Here is a 25,976-nt window from a genome sequence, read left to right as displayed (position 1 = left end):
TTTCTTCTGTATCACAACAAAAAATGACACTATTTTACTATAAATAAATTGAGTAGAACAACATTACATGATGAATAAATGGAGTTTCATGAGTTCAGTGCAGGTGACATTAAACTTCTTCAGGATATGAAAAAAAAAACATGTGAGGGAGTTATCTCACTGGAAATGAGTTCACTTTTCCTTTTTTCTGAGAGGCACTGTTTGGCGAAGGAGACGGTATTCGGAAAACCGAGTCAGAGTGAGACCTCTGCGTGGAATCTGTGATCACGTGGTTTCCTGACGGCTTCCGTGTTTACTGGTCTGTGTCTGGTCGCAGTCCAGAACGCAGAGGAGAACAAGAAGAAGAACACAGAGGAGAACACAGAGCGATGGCTTCTCTAAAGACGCAAGAACGGACCAAGGAGAGGTCAGTGCTGCTTCACCATGGTTGTGTTGTTGTTGTTGTTGTTGTTGTTGTTGTTGTTGTTGTTGTTGTTTGTAGCGTCACTCTGAGCCGCTCAGCTAATGAGAGCTAAGCGGTGTGACGATGCGGGATCGGGAGCAGTGACCCGCAGAACCGGCGCTCACACCGAACTCCTCAATATCAAGCTACGACCAGGGCCAGGCCAAACTCCTGAGGGGGCCCAGGGGCAGAAGTGGGCTTTGCACCCCCCCCCCCCCCCCCCCCCCCGTGCACTCATGTTCTACACAACAGTCTTTTGGCTGCTGATGCAAACAATTAGAGAAGTTGTTACTTTGTGTAGTTTGTTGTGAAAGTAGCATCAGCATCTTTGGCTCGGGCGCCTGTTCCTCCGTATTGTCCCCAGAGGAGGTGTCGGTGTCTCTGATGTGCGACAGATGCAAAAGTGAAAAAAATAAAGCAAACACGTAGAAGAGGCAGACGAATGTCAAGAGAGTTTCTCACCCTGTAAAAGCTCACGCTGTGTTGTGCATGTGTGAAACGCGGACTGTGCGTTAACTCCGTAGCCACACAACCCGCAGGTCATGTCTGAAAACTGCTTCTGGGGGTTTTGACAGGTACAAAAATATGTTGCTTCACTTAACAATGAGGCTGGTTTCACTGTTAGCTGACGACTTATTTAAGTTCATAATCCTTGATTCACAGCTCTGTAGTGAGGGAGTAATATGACGTTGGATGAGAGGCCATGACTCGCAATCATCCCAAAGGTGTTAGCTGGGGTTGAGGTCAGGGCGTGTGCTGGCCAGTCAAGCTCTTCCAAACCAAACTCACACAACCATGCCTTTATGGACCTAGCTTTGTGCACTGAGGCAGATTCATGGAACAGAAAGGGGCCTCCATCAAACTGTTCCCATGAAGTTGGAAGCATAGAGCTGTCCAAAATGTCTTATCAAGCTGAAGCACTAAGGTTTCCTTTCCCTGGAACTAAGGTACCTCGTCCAACCGACGTCAATGGGACTGAATAGAACACAATGATTAAAATGATGATGTTCTTAGTGTGCCCTTCTAGTTTGTCATAAGGCTTCGATAACAACATTTTAGAAATACTTATGTATATACTAATATATTGCCGGACATGTTTTTTTTTTACAGTCGGGCTCTAGTCCTCACTATTGTTTTCCGTCTGATCATTACTGACAAACACAACAAATTAAAACAAGTATATGAGACACAACTTAAAGGCAACTGAGTAACAGATAAACACTAAAACACCCCAGGTCGTTAAACCTGTCACAGTGTCAGAGGCTTGTTATTTTTGACATTCTACTTCATATGCTGTAAGCTTATGATAACCGTGTTATCAATACGGTTAAGTAGCCCTGGGGCGTTGTGCACTGGGTGAACCAGCCTTATGTATAATTGATGAGTTTCTTCCCTAAGCCTTTATATCTATCACAGTGAACCCTACGGCAGCTGCTGTGAACAAGTGAATGAAGTAACATCATACTGAGTAAGAAGAGAATGACATATGATCCTGATGTACCACGTTGCTTATTCCCTAAAAGCTTTTAAATGATGCTCCATGTGACAGTGGTCTAAAGTGCTCAGTCAGGGCATATTGACTCAGAGCCAACTTGGCACGAGAGGAGAAGTCGCTTCCGAAAAATGAAAAAGATATATGTGCCCCAGCTGTGACTAACTGTCTTTAGACCGTGGGTGGGTTGATAAGGATAATTTGTCGATAGGAAAATAAATTGGATAAAATCAGTCTGTTGTTGTTTCCACTGCGGTGTTTAAAAATAACTGACTTTATTGTTTCTCTCAGCTCAGAGGATCATGTAATAATAACCCCATGACAGTGTCTTCTTCCATAGTTTAAAACCATCCAACTACTGCATGCAACTCAAAACTAAAAATATATTTATCTTTTTACTAACTGTTAATTCAATTGGATGTGAGCCACGCTGACAAAGGACTTTGTCAGTAGCATTTTGAGTACCCATCAGTTTACTGTTTAAAAAAAGTTACGGGCATATTCAGAGAAACAGGATATTTCAGTGAATGAAAAAACAGTTGATGTAATTTGTTATTCGAAGTAAAGGATTTCTATTTGTCTTTGGCTCTTTTAAAAAAAAATATTTTATGCAATCAAACATTTGCTCAAAGTAGAAGGGCACTTGGAGAGAGCATTTCTCTGCCAAAGCTGATAGGCCACTTTATCTCTATATTTTAAATACATGTATTGCATTCACATATACATATAACAAATACACATAAACTAACTGAAATCTTCCATAGGAAACGCAGGTAAAATATCTATCGTCTGATATAGTTATTATGAGAAATATGTTTCAATGTATTTCAACTGTGCATAGATCATCCCCTTAAAATGTTTATTTTGAATATTGATCACTATCCGGATCTGCATCAGATTTCAACTGTTTATAGTTATTAGTGCTATACATATGGCTAATGTTCATAAAAGTAGAAAAATGCTTTGTTAAAGACAAGTTATAAAAAACTCATTTTGTAGACGCCCTCTGAACTCTATCCCCTCCACAATGAATAGGGTCTTCTTCACCCATACACAACCTTTTCATTAGTTTCTATATAATGGTTTTAGCAGTTCCTGACTAATCTGGCCAATAGACCAACAAACAGACAAATAGCAACGACAACATAACCTCCTTGGTGAAGATTACAAAGGTAAACACACACATTATCTGTCTGGATTTGCTGGTGATCTGTTCCTGGGTCAGTGTTGCAGCGACCGGACACCTGCCTCTTCCCCTACATACAGTGGTTTGTGTTCATGTGAGTGAAACTGAGTTGGTGAGTGTAGTAAAAATCAAAAACACAAACACACAAATTGGCTTTGAATGTGGAAACCACATCCTATTAGTTTGATCTTTATCAGCACCATTACTAATCCAGCAAATCCGAATTTTGTAATCTATTTTGCGATGTCAAGTGGTTGCACTGTAAAATCTGAAGTCGAATAGATAAAAAAAGTATTTCTTAGATCTGCTCCTTTTCCCTCAGTCTTCAAACAACGATTTGCTGACTTTTCTGCCTCTGAACCCCCCACAAATTTATAAAGATATCCAAATTAGAGTCTTGTCACAGACTCTCCTGCTCTCAACATATCCTAGGAGGCACTTCCTATGAGAATTAAGAAACTAAGCCAGAAATACCACAGATGAAAACGCTGCCACCTTGATCAATCGCCGTTGTATTGAGATCCTACATATACGTAATACATGCAAGACCAATCATGACATGTCACCCCCTTAACAAACACAAGTGTGATAAGAACTACTTAAAATGACAGAAACCCTCATTGATAAATATATAATTGACAATGTGTACTTTGACCTACTCCATGTCCTGTCCACTAACATAGAGGAGGCATGATTTATGACCTGTTCCGCAGCCAGCCACCAGGTGGCGATGGAAACGCTTTGCAGTCTATCGTCTTTTGTGGTGGATCAAGGGCCTCAGCGCCACTGGGAGTGAATAATCACTCCCAGTGGCGCTGAGCAGAAAGTTATATGACGATTGCTAATTGTGTGATCAGACTGTGACCAAACCTGCAGATCAGGTTTGGTCACTTGAACACTTCCTATGTTTATTTTGCCGAGTTGAGCTTGATCTGAATTCACATCTGTAACCGAAACATTTGTCTCAATAAATGACAACTGTCACAACTGATTGTTACTGAGAACACGTCTGGAAAGAAGCCTCTGACTGTACCAGACACTCAAAGAGCTCTGTTCTTCTTTCCATGCAGTCTTCTTCCTTTGTGCCTACGTTACCCATGAGGCCGTTTGAGCTCATTGTGTCATCACTTGAGGCCATGTGTCACACTTAGCCTCAAGTGAAAATATTGTATTCCGCCTGTTTGTCCTTTCAATAATTCAGTGGTTGTGTTGTTTACGTCCCTGGTCAGTATATTTAGCAGTGATCCTGCTTACTGTTATTATTTCTAACCCAGTGCTTGATTTCCTGTTATTCCCACCACGTTTTACACACTGTGCAGTTGTTTCACTTCATCTCTCCTCTGCTCTCCCTCAGGTTTTCTCTCTTGTTGCTGGATTTGGAGGAGTTTTATTTTGAAGAGCACATCGCCTACCACGTGACAAACATTTCAAAAAACGAGAGGTAATTCAGATTATTCACAGCAGCATCTTTATCTACGAACTAATGACATCTCAGGGTCAGTGTGAGTTAAAACCAGAATTGTTTAGTGTATTTGAAGGTCTGTGTGTTACAGTTACACTTCAGGTAGTGATATTTGTTGAAGGTTGGTGGAGCTGAGGGCAGCTTGATCTTTACAACTGTTCAAACATCATCTCATCCTGTTATGAAGACTTTAACAAACTACACAAATAGACTGACAAGATAATTGGGTCTGAGTGTGGTTTGTAACACAGACACACATTAGGGTTAGGGTATGGGATTGTTTGTTCTCTAAATCCGTTTCCAGATGTCAGAGAATTAGTTTGACATTGGTTTTCTGTCAGTGTTTGAACAACAAGCTGTTGTCAGATCAGCCTCGATGTCTCAGGTGTTTCCAGCACAAAACACAACAACACACAATCCTGTTTATTTATTACACTCAGTAAATCAATATTAGTTTAATGTGATATTTGAATCATTCTATTTTAAAGGAAGAAACGTTGGTTTTTTAGAAGAATATTGACACATAGCAATATATACCAACAAATTTAAATAACCTAACATCCTTACATCTGTTTCCCTTTATGTATTCATTACAAGTTGCAGTAGAATATAAATAGTTTTATTGTATAATGAGGTTCCTTTTTTCCCTTCAAGGAAAAGCAGAGGCTCATTTAAAGTCTGTTCCAGATCAATCATATTTGATCCTGAGGATCTCACCGAGCCAATTCTAAAGGTTTGTTTTAGTAACAGTTGGTTTTTTAAACTCTTCCTGTCAAATAATATATTTTTTTTTAAATAATTTCGGTGTAATAAATTTGAAATATTAGTATTATTATTAAAATGTTCTCTTAGCAATCATGAGGGGAAATGTGAGGATAAGAGAAAGAATGGTATATGGTTAGGGTTAGGGTTTATATAAAAACATAGTGCTCAGTTTTGAATGATCATTGTGATTGTCGTGGAGATGCAGAAACCAGATGTGTGTTGATGTGGTTTTTCTCTTCATCTGCAGATTCCTCTTAGAGACTGTAAGAAGATTGAGTTTGTGCAGAAAGAGAACAACCCCTTCAATGAGTGAGTTTACACTTACACTTTACTTTTGTCAAGCTGGTTTGGTCACTTCAAAAATAACACACAATTGTTAAATATACCTGGAAACCAACATTGGGCTTTTTAAAATAATGCTCTGAGGTTGTTTCTTGTTCCTTAAACACTTCTGTGTTTTCCTCACAGGCCTCGACCATCAGCCATCTCTGTTTCATGTGGACAGGTGAGTTATTCTTTCCATGGAGATGTGATATTGTGTGCCTGATCCTCAAAGTGACATCAGTGCTCATGACTTGTGAGGCTGAAATAAATGGTGATTGTTTGTCTTATTGTGGTCTTCAGTTGTCAGGCTTAATTATTATGAATTTGTGAAGGAAAATCTAATTTTCTCTTTTGTTTTAGGTTATTTACATCAAAGAAAGCAACGTGATCTCCCCTTACAGAAATGAGAGGGTGAGTCGACCGAATCGCTGATGTTTGTGTGTCAACAGATGTTTTCACACTCTTTGTGCATCTGTTTGTTCGAGAAACGTCTGGTCATGGATGTCCTCAAGAGCCAGATTAAATCCACTCAGTTTGCAGGGAAGAGGATTAGATGTGGATTCCAGAAGTTTCAGTACTTTGCTTCAGGCATCACATTTGACTACTGGTTCAACCAGGACCATGAAACGGCTAAACTTGATTAAGTGTGTAATTGTGTCAACATTAAGATTTCTAATTACTTGGCTGAGGCCTTAAACCACAATGATTGCAGATGAGGCTGAACACAGGACTCTGAGAGACTCCAAGACTTGTTTATGTGTTCAAATATGAAATGTGAAGCATTGCAGAAGCGATGTCTGCTGTATAAACCCATATGAGGCCATACTAACTTTTTTATAATGTATTGCCATTATTGTCTCTCTATTATTTGGGGAGATATGGTGGAATATGTGTGTTTCATGTCATATTTTGTTTAACCTTGTCCTTTGACTGGCCTGGACATATCATCCCAAGTCGTACCCCCATGAAGTTTGATGAAACTCTTTCAATGCATGGTTATTTTGTACACACACACACACTCACACACACACACATGCACACACCCATGTCGACAGGCTGGGTAACTTCTCATATGTCATCCACAGGGATTAAAGAAAATTAATTTTCAACTGGAGGTTTGGACTAAAACAGAAGACGTCGTGCAAACGTTACTTCAGGTAAGTGACTGTCACCGGACTGAGCAGTGTGTTTGATTACCAGTCCATCAGATTTCCCTTCATCTCTCCATCTTTAGGGGTTTGTGCTGAATTTGATTTAGTGCACTCTCACTGTACAAGTTACTGTAATTCTGCACCTTCTGATTCTGCTGGTTCTTGCAGCTTCACAGAGCATCGTGTCTGGACAAGCTAGGAGACCAGACTGCAATGGTGAGTCAGTCACTTCTTTATGTTCAAGCAGAAAAGAAGAGAGACCGTAAATCAAAAGCATAAATGATTATTTCTGTCTTTCATTCCAGTAATTTATTAATTCTTTTGTGTGTTTGCAGATTGCTGCTAATTTACAGTCACGACTGGCGAGGTCTTCGTTTGACAAAAACTGGTATGTTGTGTATGATTTCAAAGCAATAATCCAATATATAGCTCTGCAGTGTTGATTCTTTTGGATCATGTAGCTGAACATGACACTGGCGGTACTTTGCTGTGAAGTTTTCAGAACGTAACCGAGAAGCCTCACATGGAGTGTGAGGTGGAGATGGTCACGCCTCTGGTGTCCAACCCCGGTCACGTCTGCATCACGGATGAAAACCTTTACTTCCAGCCGCTGAACGGATTTCCGGTGAGCTGACGCATCTCATTTAAGTGCTCTCAGTAGAATAAACAGTCACCTCATCCTAACTGAGTTCATTTTCATTTCTTCTCTCATGTCAGAAACACGTGATTCAAATCAAACTCCACAGAATCAGGAGAATCTACAAAAGACGACATTGCCTCAGACCACTGGTGAGGGATCTTGCACACACATAATGATGTTAGTTTACATCATGAACTGTCACAGTCTCGTATGTTTGTACAGTTTGATAAGTACGTGTGTCCATGTGTGGCCAAGGGTCTGGAGGTGTTCTGCACTGAGAACGACTTCTGCTCTGACATCTACCTGAAGTTTTACCTTACCGCTGACAGAGATGAAATGTACTACTACATCGCCACTTTCCTGGGTGAGAAAATCAACCCGACTGAATGTGGTTTAATTCAAACCTTCAAAATGTTTCCTGCTGTGATGATTTGGCTATTGCCTCAAGATTGAACATTACACAAAGAAAAATGAACTGTTTGAATCATCTATATCTTAGTGACAATAATGAACAAACTGAATCCTTTAACAGACAAATACTAGTTGTGTTCTTCACCATATTGAAAAACATCATTCAAACACTCACAGTGTGTGTTGTTGGGACAGATCCTGCTTGTTGCTTGTGCTGTGTTTCTGTGAATATCAGCTATTGCCTATGCCAAAGGTTTGTTTGTCTATTAAATAGCAGTGTTACACAAAAACTAGACTGCAACAGATAACCACAGAACTTGGTGGAAGGATGTGGTGTCAGGGAAGAACACAATAATTATGGTGCAGTAAATCAGGGGCAGATCCAGGATTTTTTTTAACCTTTTCTCAGTTTGCAAGATCATTGACTTCTCAGAGACATATCTAAGGAACTAAATTGTATGAGTGAGCCCTTTTTTGATGTGGCTTGATTTAATACAAAATTACTGTTAAGTCATAAAGTGTTGTAGAGTCGCCTGCAAGAGATTAGATATTTATCAGTTCCTAGTGGAGAAAATGGATTCAGTTTAGTGGTTGGTCACACATTAGGTCCTAGCTAATATGACTCAGACGGCACAAAGCATCATCAGTGAGGTTAAGAAGAAGAAGAAGCTCTGAGTATCAGCTCGAGGCTTCAGGGAATCATTGGAGCTGATTTACATCGTCCATCATGTAACTCGGAGTGCGGTGTCATAGAGGAAGCTGCTCTCTCCAAAAAGTCACCATGTGTTTGATTAATGCAGAAAATCAGGTCATTCCCAATGGTTCACATTGTGCGTATATATAAACATCATCAACTTTGACATTCAGGAGAAAACTTACCATTCATTTTCAATTCTTTTGTCTTGATAATGGTCACTTACATTCCATTGAAAAATTCTATGTTTTTATTGGACACATGGCTAAAACCACTCTGCTGTTCTCACATGACTCCCTCAGAGAACCACATGACGGAGCACACAGCAGAGAGCTACATGCTGCAGTGGCAGCGAGGTCATCTCAGTAACTACCAGTATCTCCTCCACCTCAACAACCTGGCGGACCGCAGCTGCAACGACCTCTCCCAGTATCCCATCTTCCCCTGGGTCATCGCCGACTACACCAGCTCACAGCTAGGTGAGTCGTCAGGCCTCTAGTAACTGGAGGTATCTAGTATCACGCGTTTGAAAATGTAGCTTTAACCATCCGGGCTTCTGTGTCTCAGACATGAAGAACGCCGCCACATTCAGAGACCTGAGCAAACCGGTGGGAGCTCTGAACAAAGAGCGTCTGGACCGACTGCTGGTGAGTCTCTTCCCCGATGTCTCCTTGTTTCTGGACCGTGAGCGTCCCTGGTCCTCAGCTCCTCAGTAAGTGCAGAGATGTTCTCTTGTTCACAGGCTCGTTACAGAGGCATGCCTGAACCCCGCTTCATGTACGGCAGCCACTACTCGTCTCCAGGCTACGTCCTCTTCTACCTGGCCAGAGTTGGTACGTTGCACACTTGTGCATTAACACACATCATGTACGGGTTTGTATCACATGCTAAATGTGAGTTTACATGTTTTATTTGTGTCAGCAGGGGTGCAGGTATTATATTAACACTGTTAAGAGCTCCCTGCTGTGTTTCCTTGTCTCCATGTTGGTGTTTTGTTAATCTGATGAAACGTCTTGTGCCTGCAGCTCCGGAGCACATGCTGTGTCTGCAGAACGGTCGCTACGACCACGCAGATCGCATGTTCAACAGGTACAGACAGTCTGACACCAGTCCAGGTCCTTTACCAGACATATGCTGGGTAGTTGTTCTCTTTTCTTGACTGGGACCTGGCTAGCCTTGAATTGTAGGATATCACCAATCACAAACCAGTGATGTATTGTACATTTTACTCCATTAATGATAATGATCTGTTAAGAATAATTTAAGAAATTATGAAGTTACCATTAGATTAAATATGCTTTTATGTGATCAAATGTATTTATGAGGAAAAACCTCTTGAGATGTGCAGTCTCGTCTCAGCATCACTATCACTACATAATAATACAGGATTACAGGTATCCAAACAGCAACGCACAAACAATAATAAACAAAACAAACCCAGACCACATACATGTTGGAATTAATGATGATGTTTCCTCTTCACAGTATCGGTGAAACCTGGAGAAACTGCTTAGAGGGAGCAACTGACTTCAAAGAGGTAAAACACAGATTTTATTATTTAGAAATGTATTGATTCAGGACTGATTCAGTGACTTTCATGACTGTAGGACAGTGATGATACTGATGAGATTGTATTGTAGCGCTGTGGCACTGTATTCAGGCCGTCATCTAAGTGGAGCCCGAGAAGAAAGAGTTTTACAGTTTACAGATCCTCAGCTCTTTCACCACTTACTCTCCCTGTTTCTGATGTAGCACTTGTATTGACACGCTGTGTGCATGTGTGATCTACTACTGTGTGTAAGTTTGTATCCTGTTTGTGTTATTTTTTTCTGTTGCTGATCAAAATGAGCTTTCAGTTAACTCTGGTACAAACCCTCATATGGCAACAGTTATGTTTTAGGAAATATTGCACATGAACCCCAATAAAATAGACAATAATAATAACGTCAGTATGACTGAATAAAATGATTATAAACCCATTTTTCTCTGACATGCAGCTGATTCCAGAGTTCTACGGGGACGACTGCAGCTTCCTGGAAAACAAGCTGAGTCTGGATTTGGGCAGGAAGCAGAATGGAAGCCTCGTCGGGGACGTCGCTCTCCCATCGTGGGCCTCAGGTAACTTCCTTTTCCAACCCAGATGGGTCTAACTCCCTTCAGCCCCATGCTGCATCCACTTGATCCAGCTGCCTTTATTAATAATTCAACTATTGATTTTCAGTGTGTCCTGCTGCGGCATATTTATTATGCCCTCTTTCTCTTTAATCCAGACGCTGGTGATTTCCTCCAGAAGCACAGGACGGCACTGGAGAGTCAGTACGTGTCAGAGAACCTTCACGAGTGGATTGACCTGGTGTTTGGCTTCAGACAGAGAGGCAGCGAAGCTGTGGCAGCTCATAATGGTAAAATACTGTTCCCAGCAGCCATCACCAACATCAGCAACCCACCAGAGCTGGCAAACACTCACTTGGTACTCATTCTCTTTCAGTTTTTCACCCTCTGACCTACGAAGGCTGCATCGACTGTGACAGGTATCAGCTGAAATCCCTCAAGAGTTTTTAGACCGATTCTTTCCTCTGCATCATTTGACCAAACTTCTCCCTCCGACATCTCTCCGCAAAGCATCCAAGACCCGGACGAGAGGATCGCCATGCTGACACAGATCCTGGAGTTTGGTCAGACGCCCACGCAGCTGTTCGGCAGCCCCCACCCTCAGAGGATCACGCCACGGTTTCACAACATCACCCGGAGCTCCAGCCTCACCTCACCAGTCAGTGAACTGTCTCCATGTGAGTTACACAACCGTACATCTCTATGATTAACTCTGAAAAGACTGATGTATATATCAGGGGAGGACTGGATTTCTCGCAAGTGTGCAGACATGACATTAAAGAAGTGGTAGTTCTTCAACACGGTTTTCTTGCCATATCCAACATGGATATCCAGATGTTCCTCCAGCAGTGACTCCTGTGTTGTTTTCCAGCCTCTCAGAGCGAGGACTCATCCTTCGAGGACCTGACTGAGGAGAGCAGGAAGATGGCCTGGACAAGCATGGGCACCCTGACCCAGGTCTCCAGCCACAAGATCCATAAAGAGTGAGTGAAGAGGCTTCTGATTGGCTGCAGCAATAACTAGAGCTCAGTGTTGAGCATCCCTCTGCCAAGGCCAAACAACCCTCTTGAATTCAATCAAGCGGCCCCAAATTGCAGCCACTTAAAGTTATCACTCCTTTAAATTAGCCAAGTTTGTCCTTTTATCAAGATCTTTGAAGTTTCCCCTTGGAAATCAGTCAAAATGTCAAAAACGCCTCAGCTCACAATTTTAAATAAAGCAGAAAAAATTGGTTCTTGGATCCGCTGCCTGATCTGTGTTGTTCCCTGATCCATCTTGACACATCCTTCCACCGAATTTTGTATAAATCCTCCCAGTAATCTAACCAACAAAGAAGGCAGACAGGAATGAAAACATCACCTCCTCGGCGAAGGTAACAAAGCAGATATACAGCTGCATTGCTGGTCTACATGTGAAATGAAAGCTCTGGTTGAAATATGAGGAAGTTCATGCAAAGCAAATAGGCGACATGCAGCTGCACCAGTCTCTCATCCGCCGTGTGTTTTAAAAATAGTGACATCTTGAAATGTATTGTTGAGGACGTCGTTAGAGCAGAAGGTGCTGAGGACAGGTGGCTGCTGACCAAACCATCTCACGTTTCAAAGTTTCTAACCTCATGTTTGTCTCAGTTTCCTCTTTGCTAATTGTTATTCATGCGACTGCTACATGAACCTGAAAACCTCCTCAATCCTTCCACATGTTCTGGTAAACCTGCAGGGCTGTGACGGGCATTGCAGTGACCCGAGACGGAGCAGCCATTTTCTCCACATCCCAAGGTGAGAAACAAATCTTTCCTTCTTTCTCTACAGAGATTAAAATGTCTTACTTCTCTATTATTCCTCTGGATCATTTGCCTGTTTGACTCTTCATTCCAGACTCATCACTGAAGATGTTTTCCAAAGAGCTGAAGGAGTTCCAGAGAAGCATGTCCTTCTCAAACATGGTGCACACTTTGACTTTACTCACCTGTTCGCCATCTCTCCTTGGGCTCCTCCTTGACTCTCTCTCTCTCTGGATGTTTTTCAGGCCTTGTCGTCATGTTTGATGCTGGCAGACGGTAAAACTGTGGCGTGCTCTTCGTGGGACAACAATGTGTATGTACAATCTCGTGTGTGCATTCTACGCAGGTGGTTAAATAGATTTTCCTCACTTCAACATGTTTCTGTCCCCCAGGTATTTCTACTCCATCCCGTACGGCAGGCGGCAGGACACGCTGATGGGCCACGATGACGCCGTCAGTGAAATGTGTTGGTATGACGACCGGCTGTACACGGCGTCGTGGGATTCCACTGTCAAGGTGAGACTGATAAAATACAACAACATGACATCAGGGTTGCAGACAGATGTTTTATTTTTTGCATTTTTGTTCATTCATTTAATTTCTACCCAATATAACCCTATGCAAAGAATCAGACACGTGTTTCACTACTTGAGTGAAAAAGAAAATGTGAACGTTGGAGGGTTTTGTGGGAACAAGGATCATTAATTAACTGCAGGACTGGGAGAGAAGAGAAGGCAAAGAAACATCGGCTGTTATTTAATTTCTAATTTCTGACAGGTTTGGCAGTGTGTGTGTGACAGCTCCTCCAGCAACAAGAGATACCAGTTTGAGCTGCTGGCTGAGCTGGAACATGATACTGGGGTGAGTGAGGCTGTTAAATCTGGGTTTTCATGTGATGCCAGTTTGTGTGGATTCAACAAATTCAACTTATTCTCGTCCCTGTCGTGTTGTTTTATCCGTCCCCGTGTTCAGGTGAACGCCGCGGGTCTGAATCCAGCGGGGACTCTGTTGGTGACGGGCTGTAAAGACGGAGCCGTCACCATCTGGGACACGAGCAGCTACGAAACACTGCAGCAAATCCACTGTCACTCAGGAACCATCCACCACGCGGCCTTCAGTCCTGGTACATGTCTGAACCTCTTCTGGCCTCGCTGATTTCAGCAGGGCTCAGAATCCGTGCTTCAGTAACTGCTTCTGCATGGCTCTTTAAGTGCTGTATTGTTTTACAAAGCACTTTAACTATCTGCTTTCAAGTGTAGGCAGCTATTGAATTCATTATTCTGTGTGAGTCATACAGGCAAGACAAGCAGAAGCAATAAGCAGGGGTGTAAACGGCCATTACATATTTTAGATTGTCCTGGAAAACAACGAAAAAGCAGAACAATATCCCTCGATATCAACAAATAAAGCTGAATTGAGAAATAACATAACTATGGCAGTGATGTGGGGACCTGAACGTGAATCTGAAAGATCTAAACAAACTAATAAATGCAATCGTGTTTTCTAAACCCTGAATCCCCTGGAAACCTTGACTCACTCTGAAGTAATGAACCAATCTTTCGTCCTCAGACAGTCGACACATCCTCAGCATCGGAGCCGACTCCTGTATGAAGGTTATCGATGTCCAGACAGGGATGGTGATCTCATCGGTGAAAGCAGAGGAGGAGCAGAGGTGAGATCACACTGCGGTCACCACAGTGGAGCTGCCGTTTCATGGAAATGTCCCAAAACACTGTCTGTGAGAATTCGTCAGTTGAACTTCTCCTGCCCCCCCGAGTAAAATATCAGAGTGAGCCCATGTGAGGAAACAGAAGGAACATGTCCAGTGAGTGGGCGTGTTGATGACAGTTCCATGATCTGATGTACGTAGAAAAAATATGACTTGATTCGAGACCTTTTGTCTTTTGAATGTGCTGTAAACAAAACACACGATCTCAGTATAGCAGAATTTATACGTCATGTTGCCATCCCCAACATGAATGTTCTAGACATGTTCCTGTTATTTTGAACACGTCTGACCCAGACAGACTCATGCTGCATTTCACATGTGTGAAAGACAAACTGCGCAAAAATATCTGGGCCTAATTTCTGGGGGTTTTCTGCGTTCCATTTCTGAAAATGTCTTTAGTGATGCTCCTTAGAAAAATGAGTCCAAACTGTGATCATCAGTCTTTAACCAACTGTTGTGTTCAAGTCTCAGCCATGTTAGCAGCCTGTGGTCTTCCTAAGGGACTCACCTGTTTGGTTGTTTCCAGGTGTTTCTGCTGGGACGGGAACTCGGTGCTGTGCGGGGGGCAGTCAGGTGACCTGCTGCTCTGGGACCTGCTCAGCAACACAGTCACCAAGAGGATCGCCGCACACTCCGGTAAGACCTCATGAGTTTAACATCTCACCTGGGGAACAGTCTGTAGGTTTTATCTGTTAAAATTATCCTTTAAGTGTAACTCTAGTCAAATCAAAGGCGCTGTGAAACATGTTGATAGTGTTGAGCTTTTACAAATTCAGACCAAGAGTCCGCAGCTTGTCTCTGGTCTGTGGTGCTACTTGTAAACCTTCTTTGTCTCTGTAATGTTAATTTTTTCCAACAGAAGAGATACGTAAGATGTGGTCTTCTCCTTATGCCTCTACTTATCTTGTGCCCTAATTTAAATTCACAATAAGGGCACGGTCAATCAAATGGAAATGCAGGGGAATGATAATCACCTATCAGCCTTTAAAGAAATCCACTGTCAATTGATTTCTAAAATGTAATACAGTATGTCAAATATGATCTCTCTTTGACAGGTGCTGTCACGACGATGTGGATGAACAATTTGTGCAGCACGGTGATCACAGGGGGGGAGGACAGACAGATGATCTTCTGGAAGCTCCAGAGTTAAACAAAGTGCTCCTGCACAAATCCATCACGGAGATAAAGACTTCCTGTGCAGCAGGCCAAGTATCCTGACCACTCGCTGACTCTGAACAGACTCATGACGGAGCTGGACTGTAAAGCTACAGTATCAGAGCAGGGGGAGTAGCCGACACCTCTTTCTCAACTGTTGTCAATCCAAATCCGGATTATAGGTCACACTATTTACCAGGTCTGTCTGCATATTGAGAGAAAATGTCCAATTGCAGTTTTGTGCATGAGGAGAAAACTATATAGTGTATATGCCTTACGTTTCAGCCTATTCTACAGTTGTGTGGATTTTTTCCTTTGCTCTTTACCATGTTACGCTGCTGTTGCTGTTGTTGTTACTGTTGTTGTTGTTGTTGTTTTTTAATCAGTGATCCTGTTTCTGTAGCTTTATGTGCATTTTGTTATTATAATGTGGCCTCACAGTTACAGAGCTTCATGCTACTCAGGTGTTATTGTTAATAGATGCTTACCTCTAAAAATACACAAATCAGAAGCCTCAGAGATTCAGATTCAGGCAGTTGGTTTCCTTAGGTGCATCAGGAAGAGATGTATTGATAATTATTAGGTAATATTAAGAGACACCAAACCATGAGTATACAGTATTAGCTATTTAACCAGGTGACTTGTTAAAATCATGTGGCAATAATCCAGGAACAGAGGAAAAGACCCCAAATAAATGTGCTCATCATGTGGACATGAAATATGTTTGTAGTGTGCTTCTTCCTGCAGAGACAGTGGACGGCTTGGATTCATGTCAGTTACAGTAGATTCCAGTTTTTAAACAGAAAAATGAACCAGCTCTCTTTATCTTCAAGTGTTTAGTAGGTTTTACTCTGAATTAAAAAACACTGCTTCGGTGTCACAATGTTGGTGAGCAATCACTTTAACTCTCCTGTTAAACAGCAGATGGCGCTCCTGGTCTGCTCAGCCATGGATGCCTTCACTGCTCATTGTAAAAAACTTAAAAAATTCTTTCAATTTAAAACATCCAAATTAAATGACTAGAGAAAGAACCTCAGTCTCAAGTATAAGAGCTCGGTTTTTAATAGCAAAATATTATTTTCAATACATTTTATATGGAAAGATTGCACATGATTTACAATATACACAATTAAAACACAATATGAACTGCAGCATGTGGCTGAACAGACATGTCTTACTCTATTAAAGACAAGAAACCAAAGTTAAGAAGGTGAATATTATTAGATTATAACTACAGCTGTCCTGTTTCAGGTCTGCAACCTGGTTTCATGTGTGCTGAGGAGCATCACATGAAATCTAGAATCCTTTTGACTGGCAGATCTGTCCCTTTGAGTCAGTGGTTGAAAGGTGGATCATACAGAATGACGGAGATTTGAAAATGTCTGGATCTGTGGCATCGAACGTCCTGTTCTCAATTTGCCTCTGCTGCAGCTCTCTGTGGACAGAGGACAAAAAAATAAACAAAAAATCACATCATGGCTCCACACTCGGTAAGTGATGAGGTGGCTGCATCCAGAGGTCATCAGTAAAAGCTGCACACAACCAAATCAAAGCTGATTGAGTCTAAATATGACAAGTTTACCTTGAGTCTTTCCATGAAGCCTCCTTTGCGCATGTCGGCGAACGCTCTCATCAACTTGGGCGTCTGTGGCTTGGTTCCAAACAGGGTCATACCTTTCTTCTTCTCCTCTGCGGTTTTAGCAACTGCAGGACCTTTGGCTTTGAGCAGTTGCCTTTGCAGTCACAGACACAATCAACAATGAGCTGCTTATTTATTTTGATATAGTATGAATTGGATCTGATCGAGTGTAATTTGGGAGGATAACTTAGTCGTGAAAGTTATAATGAACAGCCGTAGTCAAAATCAAACTTCAGTGACTCACCTTCCCTTCCTGGCCAGCACTTTCTGAGACTCGGGGTAGTGGACGAGGATGTCAAACAGGTCCTTCTTCTCCAGGACGAAAAGGTTGGCGAAGCCGTGTGCTTTGACGTTAGCCGTGCGCCTGTTTCCTCCGTCTTTAGCAGACTGCAGTAAACTGTCGGGAGGAGGAAAGGTTAGAAACATAAATGTGTCCATGTCAAAAATCACTGGGTCTCTTGCCATCATCCTTTGTTAATAGTGTTAAACAAAAAGTTTTGGATTGCAGTTGATAATGATTACAAATCCAATCTTAAGAAAGACTTCTAAATGTAAATATGCTTTGTTTAATAGAAAAATGTGGTTGCGTCTGGGGAGAGTTTTCTAATCACATAATTCATTACATTTCATTTAGCTGATGCTTTTCTTCCAAAACGACTTACAATAAGTGCATTCAAACCCAGGGAGCAACCCATTCACTTATATCAAGCTGTTCATAGATGACTAAAGTAATGAGGGTATTGAATCCTTTTATATTACGTTGTAGTGGTCACTACCACATGTGCACCCTAACCTGATTTCTCCGAACACGCAGCCGGCCTTCAGTGTGACAAACACAATGCTGTTGTCAGGTCCTCCCACAACCTGCACCGCTCCACCTTTGATGATGTACATCTCTTTACCGATGTCCCCCTGCAGAGAGTGCAGGATGGGAACACAGACTTCAGCAGTGTTCTCATTTGCTGCAATTTCAAAGTGTGTCATTAACGGTGAAACACACACATGCACATACTCACTTTCTTCACCACAAAGTCTCCAGGTAGGTAGACAATTGACTTGAGCCTCAGCAACATGTCCACCAGCATCTGCTGGTCACAGCCCTGAAAGAAGCAGATGAGGTCCACAGGTAAGTTTTCATTAGTAAGGTAATATAAACTTCTTAAATATGTCTTAGTATAATAAGACATCAAAATTTTAATTTCAAATTGTCATAGTATAGTAGGGCATCAAAAACGTTACTAAAAATCTCACAGGCGTAAGGCGTCGGAATTGTCATAAAAATGTTTTAGTATAGGAAGGCTTCCAAATTTTCATTTTCATTTTCATTTTTAACAGTATAGTAAGAAGTAAAATTTGTTGTATAAATATAATAAAAATATCATAGCAGAGGACGGTGTCACAAATTACATTAAAATGTTTACAGTTTAGTAAGGTGTCAAAATCATTATAAAAATGGCATATAAGGGCATCACAAAATTGTTATAGTATAATACAGCATCAGAATTTTCAGAAAAAATTTCAAAGTATAGTAAAGGCAAAAATGTTTGATCAAAAATGACAGTGTGATGTCTAAAATATGATAAAAATGACATAATTTCAAAAAAATGTCATAGTATAGTTTTATTTGTAGGGTGCATTTTAGTTGCAGAAGACTGCAGTATCTAAAGAGACCTGATTTTGAGGTTCATTTCTTTAAACTACCACTACTGATATAGCTTTCACTGAGGTAAATAGGCCCTGTAGTTCTCTAAACTGTTAACTCAATATAGCAATTCGGCAAAACCTCAAACGTTTAGTTTAAAATAACCCTAAAAACAATGCTGTTGTCAAAGTGGACAGAGTGAATGCTACCTCACCTGAAACAGTGCGATCTTCTGAAAAGTGGCCAGGTTGATATCCACGGCGATGGCGATTCTCATCACCAGAGGCATCTTGTCCAGGAGCTCGGACTCATCTGGAGAGGACAGAGAGTGTTCTTGCATGAATGGAGGTTTATCTGTATACACACACTTGAAGGTCTTTATTTGTGGCTCTTGACTTTCTCTGTCTGTTTTTTCGTTGAGACGTACCCAGCATGCCCTGCTCGGCCCACGTGTAGTTGTACCAGGTGCGGACTCTGTTCTGGACGACCTTAGAGATGGTATAAGTGTTCATGTACTCAACACAGCCGTCCATCGATGCCCGGAAATATGTCTGTCCTGCTGTGGCTGCTCCAATGACGTCTCTCATCTCAAAGAAAGAACAAAATCAACAAATTAAGTAAAAACATACAACAAAAAACAGAGACTCAAAGAATCGCGCGTATTAAAAAGAATAACCATCGAAATGAAAGATAAAAATAAAATAAAAACTCTTCTCCCACCTGTCCAATCAAACTTGAGAACACAAAGACACCAAAGAAGAAGTTTGTCATCTGAAACATGATCTCAAAGATGGTCACCGGCTCTGGAAGACCCCCGATGTTGATCAGACTCCGGACGGCGAAGTAGTAACAACGCAGGTACCTGTACAGGGACGGGAGCTTTCAGTGTTTCAGCACCATGGACAGCTCCGGCAACACCACATCGTATAGAAATGATTCTAAATCACAAAACGGTGAAACAAAGTGAGGAGAACCTACGCCGTGCCCTTTCCGTCATAAACCCACGTAGTTGATGCGAGGCCCTGGTGAACCGAGGCGACGTAGAACGCGCAGGCGTTGAGATGGAGCACGAAGAGCAGGTAGCCTGTGGTGCGAGCCACTCTGCATCAGACACACAACCACGGAAAAATACACAATTAGATTTATAAATCAAGGTTCTGTCGCAAATGATGTCAAGACACAAGAGGGTGTACCAAGATTATAACGCGACTTTCTATTCTACTGCATTTGTCTTATACTATGACACAACTCTTACATTTTAATGGCCTCATTATACTTTTGCACCTTTTAATTGAATTAAAAGAATATGTGATTTTCATGCCTTATGATAAATTCCATTTTTATTCCTTTCTATATACATTTATGTTTAACTATTATACTGTGTCTTTTTTATTTTATTTTTTAAATAGGTTTTGTTATTTACTATGCTATGATATATTGTATTACTCAAAGAAGTATAGTGATTGAAAAAGCATGGTATGTTACTGTATGAATTAAGGGTAATAAATAGTGTTTACTAAGCCAAAAATAGTCATAGCGATAGCCATAAAACTGTCATTTTAATGTAAGTGAAAGAAATGTCAAAAGAAGGCACCGAACATCATAATATATTCAGTGAATGTGAGAATGAACTTGCTCCTTTGATCCATGAGCATTTACCTCCAGATGTAAGCCTTGGCCATGATGCTCTCAAGTCGATCGCTGAATTCAAAAAACGAGTCAATCTAGTCGACAGAATGAAACACAAAGAAAAGTCTTGTTAAACTCAAACTTTTTTTTCCATTATTTGTAAAAACTGAGGTGTGGCCTGCCTACCCTTATCCACCGATTGAGTCTGTAGATGGTGGAGAATTGAAAGTGCAGGCAGAGAATGTCGAAGGGGACGATGCTGAATAGATCAATCTACACACACAGAGGAACAATAATAAAAACACTTATGGTCACAAAACTTCATTCACTAGGAGTTTACAGTGAGTTGTATGTTATGTGTAGGTATAAAATGTTGGGCTCCAAAGGGCCACAGGATGAATCTGACAGGACATCAGATGTCAAGGGACCGTTAAGTACACACTGCTGTTAGTAATCTCTGATATTGGATTTTATTTGAAAAGCTTATGATTGTATGTTTTCATATTTCAAACCTCTGTAAAGCAATTCTAACTAAAACAAGTCCAAATATGTTAAATCTGTGTGTGGCCTACATCGTTGGAAGTGATTTTGCTTTATTACCTTAAATCGCTGTGATTTTCGATAGTGAACCTTTGTCATAACTCTGTCTTTCTGCAGGTGAGAGAGGATTGTGTCGGTTACACACAGTAAAACAATGCAACTCAAAGCCAACAATCACAGACACAGGACAATGACAGGGATTGTGACTCACTATGATGTCGCCGCCTTTCACAAACTGAAGGCGGGGCTGCCAAATGACGATGTCAATCACATTCACTAAGTCACTGAGAGCATCAAAAACCATCCAGAAGGGGTTGGCAGTTGCGTTATGGAAAGGGAACGCCAACCGGGCCGAGCAAAACCAAAGGTTGTAGTTGTACGCCACGGCTACCACAGTCAACCAGGCGATGTAGCGGCGGTCTGGAGACAGAAGACAGAACGGTTTTCAGTCTTTTTGTGTGTTCATGTGTCCTGTATTCGTTAGGGTAAAACAGGCTTATATTTATGATACCTGCCTTTTGGACTCTCAGACATTCTCAGAGAGTCCTCCAGATGGTAATCTTGTTTGTTTTCTACCTTTTGGGAATTACCTTTGACCTAGGGTGTTGTCTCTGACCAGCTGGTTGATGGATGCAGAGGGAATGTTTTTGACTAATGTGTCTTCATGTTCGGACACAAAAACGTGCCCTTATTTAGGCAAAAGTCATTTACCTGAAGTCATGGGCGGAACCAACGTCCCTATATAAATGTGTGTAAGACCCCCGCACGTCAGATTTCACTTTTGGCTTCTGTGTCTCCAGGTATCTAGATGCCCGTCCCGACCTGTAATTTCTTGTAATAAACTTTGTTATACTGAAGGTACTAGGTCTTCGGAGTCCTTCCTTCATCATCAACAACTTCTACAACAACATCGACCTCTTGGCTGCATAGAATATACCATACAAGTTTCATTTGAACTCAGCTGTCAGGTGGTCTGTGTGCACCTCTCCTACCTGTGAAAGGATCTATGGTGGTTCCAATGGTCGAGTCCATCATTTCCTCGATCGGCTGAATGAGGACGTCAAAGCAGGAGCAGCTGATTTCCGGGAGGAACCTCGCTTTCTTCCTGGCCTCTTCCGCCAGCCTCTCCTCCTCCGCTTTCTTCTCAGCCTCCAGCCTCTTCTCCTCGTCCTTCTTCTTCTTATCCTCCGCCTTTTTAGCGGCCTCCTCTGCCTTTTTTTTATCCGCTTCCTCTTTCGCTATCCGCTCATCCTCCTTCAACCTGATGTAGTCCTCCTTCTTCATTATAGGTGCTAAACAGGTAAAGGGAGTGATGTTGGGTTAAGTGGCTGTTTCTCCATGTCTATGAGCTTCTATCCCGTCTCCATGCTTTTGTTTTTTGTGGGACATTTTTCTGTACTTACTGACAGGTGGGGTGATTTCTGGAGAAGTGGCGTAAGGATCTATGGCTTTCTCTCTCAGCATCTTTGTCCGTTCTCTTAACCTTTTGATCAAATCTCTGAGTGTATCATCTGTGTAGCGGTTGTAGACAACAGGTGGAGGAGGAGGAGGTTCGGCTTGTTCACTGAAACCATGAAGAGAAAACAATATTTAGTGGTGATCCGTTTCAATATTATCTACTGTAGTATATTTAGCTAAGAGATCTTTTGAGCATGGTTATTAAACATAATGACATGTTAACATCTTAGGCGTGTTGATTCTCAAATTCTCAGACTCTTTAAACACTATCCCATATGTTATTCGTCAGCTCTCTCCCCCAGAGAATACTCTTTGACCTGTACAATCCGGCACACTAACAATGAATCACAGAGGAGCATCTGCAAAACCTTGCTGTAAAACTAAAGCTGCTCCCAAAGTGAACTTAGAAAACAAACACCAGTGCATCGGAATCCACGAAGGAACGATCTGTTCACATCTTATAGCTTTATAAAGACATGAGAAGACAGTGGGGATGTTATAGACTGATCACTACCCTTGTTTTTTACAATGAGATTCTGGCCTGTCATTGACTCATAAATGTTGTTGCATTTTTGCAAACACAGATGAGAGAAGCTGCTTCATTGGTGCACTCATCGAAGACATTGAGTGAAGAAATAATAAACTAATCTCACTGTGCAAAATGTGAAACAACTTTCATATCTTGTATTTGGAATCGCGAGTAAACTAATACATTCATATGTGCTGCTGAACTCCAGTCACATAAATCAGGTTTGTCGATGCTTGTTACTTCCATGTAAGCTGCTGTGTCGATTGTGGATTTCCTCTATGAGGATCAATAAAATTACATTTCATCTTTTCTGGAGAGTCATCCACAAGATTTGCTGAAAGTCTGATGTTGCCTTTAATCTTGAATTTGAGAAGTCCAAACAAAAAAGATAACAAAATTAAATAAAAATCCTGATTTGAAGTGCTGTCCTGTGGAACCTGCATTTATCTATACTCATCCTATTGTGTGGGGTACACAACATACAGTATATTATGAATTCTTACCCTTCAGGACCCTCTGGATTGGCAGGATCGGCAGAAGGAGCAGCAGCAGCAGGAGCAGCAGCAGCAGGAGCAGCAGCAGCAGGAGCAGCAGCAGGAGGAGCAGCAGCAGGAGGAGCAGCAGCAGGAGGAGCAGCGGCAGCAGGAGCAGCAGCGGCAGCAGGAGCAGCTGGAGCAGCTGTAATTGAAAACAGAATGTGTCATGCAGTTTCTGAAAAATAAAACAAATAAAAGGTGACATAAGCAGCTGATCAGACAAATACCAGTCAGACAGTTTCTCCATTGGTTTCTGCAGAAATTATTCTGCAATAATAAAATCAGTTCAACAGTTGCTTCCAAAAGATGCCTGTTCTTTTAAGTGAAGTCAAAGTTAACCTCCACAAGCGAGAAGGACATGTTTGTGTTGAGCAGCAGCTAAGCACCAGAAAGTTGGTGGTTCGATCTCCTGTTCCTCCAAGGGCACCAGTCTGGGGCTGAAAGGCTCAAATTGCCCCTGATGTCTGTGTGCAGGCAGTGAACAGTTTGTGTAATAGAAAAAAAAGTGCTGCTTATAGAAATGCTGAAGGAATATGTGGTTCAACTCCCTGCTGCCCTTCTCCTGCTGTTATGATCAGACAGTGAAGTGTAAGTAGGAGTATTAGGAACTAATGAAACAATCTGATTCCATTACTCTAAAACTAGTATAGAGAAAATAACAGCAGACACTGGTCAACGTGTGATGAAAAGGTTCATGTGACACAAACATGTGATGTGATGTTATTGTTGGTTTAACACAGAACAAGCTCGGACTACTTTTTCACCTGGCTTTGGCTCCTCCTCTTTCTTTGCTTCTTCTTTTTGTCCCTCCTCTTTTTTGTCCTCTTTCTTTTCTTCTTCTTTCTTTTCTTCCTCTTTATTTGGCTGCTCATTTTCATCCCTCTTTTCAGGAGGTTTCTCTTCCTGTAAACATGCAACACCTTAATAACAATCTTAAAACAAATATAGGACAAAGCTCGACCTTGAGAGACTCATTTATTGTGGTTCATGTGAAGAATTTATCCAAAATGCTAAAATGACAAGTAGGACTGTTTTATATGCAAGGGGAGTCTGACGTTATTATAATAGCTGCTAGTGAACCAAACTAACCTCACTATCCTCCCCCTCAACGTTAACTGCAGGAATTCAGCCTCATTTAAACACAGTTATATCAGCCCTGCAGGTTCCCCCCTCCCTGCTGGAGCTACTTGTTCTCCAGGTCCATGCCAAGCTGCTTCAGAGGCTTTCCCCGGAATCCCTCTGATATAACCTTAATGAGGCTGTGTGCCAAGCAGGTGGCAAGACGTTGATCGGTTAGATATTTAATAATGGCGCATGTATGAAAGTTGTTTATAAGGTCGCCAACATTTTTTAATTCAGTGATTTTATCTAAATAAAGCTAAAAAAACTTTTCCAAGACCCTTTATATTTTCAATTTAACTCACTTGGATTAATGAAGGTTACTGGTATAACTTTTAATTACAGAGGAAAAGAAGATGAAATCTTTTAAGAGTTTTATATCGCTTTGATTTCAACTATCACTGAAGTCAGATCAAATACACAATTTTTAAGTATTTTGCCACACTTACTAACGTCTGAAATCTAATTTCTTGGAGTGATTACTGATAATGAACTAAAATGGAAGCAACATGTTAATTATACTGAAGCTAAATATTTCTACATCACAAGCAAAACTATATAAAGTGAAAGTTTTTCCAAATCAATCATTAGATAATATATTGTTCTCATATAATTCTACACAAAACTTATATATATATATATATATATATATATATAAATATACTAAATATAAAACGTTCATACTAAAACATAAGAGCTGTCAACAAAATGTTCAAATTAAGCTTAAATCTTTTAAAGTTGTTTGTAGATCAGTTGTTGTTAAATTTGACTCAACAAACTGTTGTTGGGTAACTATTTATGTCATTATTCTGGAATAGGAGTAAAATAAACACATAACCCTACTTTGTAAAATGCCTTGAAATATTAGTATGCTTTGATTTTCTGTTTCATTTACTATGACTATTTGAGGAATCAGAGATAGAGCAGGGTCTTACCTTGGCGGGTGGATCTGAGGCCGGAGGAGGGGCTGCAGCCGGGGCAGGGGGCTGCGGCTCTGGAGCCCCTACAAGCCTTTTCAACCTGCTGAGCATGGTGGTCTGCTGGGGCTACAGAGAACAGGCCTGCCTGTGCGTAGGGTGCTCTCGCTGTGGAGTGTTCGTCTAACATCCCAACACCAGACTGAGGGAATTAAATTTCTCAGACTCATTAATGCCTTCTGGGAACTCCTCTTCGTCCTGAAGTCAACGTCAGGTCAGCGACTGTAGCTCAGCTGCCAATCACCAGCAGGCAACACGACTGTAGGGCTGGCTCCAGTCCAGAACAAGGAACACTGAGACCTGATTACTTTACAATTTGTTGGAAAACGAGATTTATAATGAAAAAAAGGACAACTGCAAGTAAAGTTGGTTCACTTGTTATTGATTCTGCACTTAGGGATTTTGAAACAGATTTTAAATTGTGGTCGGAGATGATTCCAGACGGAACGAGCAGTGAATGTGGTTATGAAGGTGGTAAGGAGATCAAAGTTGATGGTGTAAAATTAGGCCGTGCTGAGGTTATTTCAGTCCCTCCCGGCTGCAGACTTCACGTACACAACCACT

At 41.4% G+C, this 25,976-nt stretch overlaps 2 protein-coding genes across 2 annotated transcripts; one reads left to right on the top strand and one right to left on the bottom strand.

Annotated features, from left to right (window-relative positions):
• Positions 1-249: 249 nt before the first annotated feature.
• On the top strand, positions 250-16,062 carry nsmaf (neutral sphingomyelinase (N-SMase) activation associated factor). The gene is made up of 31 exons (XM_053412239.1): positions 250-406; positions 4,475-4,561; positions 5,237-5,315; positions 5,595-5,656; positions 5,816-5,852; positions 6,032-6,082; positions 6,757-6,828; positions 6,991-7,038; positions 7,158-7,210; positions 7,318-7,447; positions 7,540-7,611; positions 7,718-7,826; positions 8,870-9,046; positions 9,135-9,214; positions 9,310-9,400; positions 9,593-9,656; positions 10,053-10,104; positions 10,565-10,685; positions 10,838-10,969; positions 11,056-11,098; positions 11,190-11,356; positions 11,551-11,662; positions 12,396-12,454; positions 12,554-12,621; positions 12,705-12,772; positions 12,852-12,975; positions 13,237-13,320; positions 13,432-13,582; positions 14,029-14,131; positions 14,715-14,824; positions 15,244-16,062. The coding sequence occupies exons 1-31, from the start codon at positions 369-371 to the stop codon at positions 15,336-15,338; spliced, it is 2,739 nt and encodes a 912-aa protein (XP_053268214.1). The 5' UTR covers positions 250-368; the 3' UTR covers positions 15,339-16,062.
• A 616-nt stretch (positions 16,063-16,678) lies between these two features.
• On the bottom strand, positions 16,679-25,466 carry cngb3.1 (cyclic nucleotide gated channel subunit beta 3, tandem duplicate 1). The gene is made up of 18 exons (XM_053413066.1): positions 25,371-25,466; positions 24,081-24,219; positions 23,284-23,458; positions 22,197-22,357; positions 21,786-22,085; positions 21,005-21,213; positions 20,854-20,904; positions 20,440-20,526; positions 20,284-20,348; positions 19,603-19,725; positions 19,345-19,486; positions 19,052-19,211; positions 18,839-18,936; positions 17,999-18,082; positions 17,776-17,894; positions 17,227-17,379; positions 16,926-17,076; positions 16,679-16,778 (listed from the first exon to the last, which is right to left on the bottom strand). Exons 1-18 carry the CDS (start codon positions 25,464-25,466, stop codon positions 16,755-16,757), a joined length of 2,337 nt encoding a protein of 778 aa, XP_053269041.1. The 3' UTR covers positions 16,679-16,754.
• Positions 25,467-25,976: the final 510 nt, after the last annotated feature.

The sequence above is a fragment of the Pleuronectes platessa genome, chromosome 20 (assembly GCF_947347685.1).
Source record: "Pleuronectes platessa chromosome 20, fPlePla1.1, whole genome shotgun sequence".
Lineage (NCBI taxonomy): Eukaryota > Metazoa > Chordata > Actinopteri > Pleuronectiformes > Pleuronectidae > Pleuronectes > Pleuronectes platessa.
The sequence above is the reverse complement of the archived record's forward strand: the minus strand, read 5'-3'. Positions and strand labels throughout refer to the sequence as shown.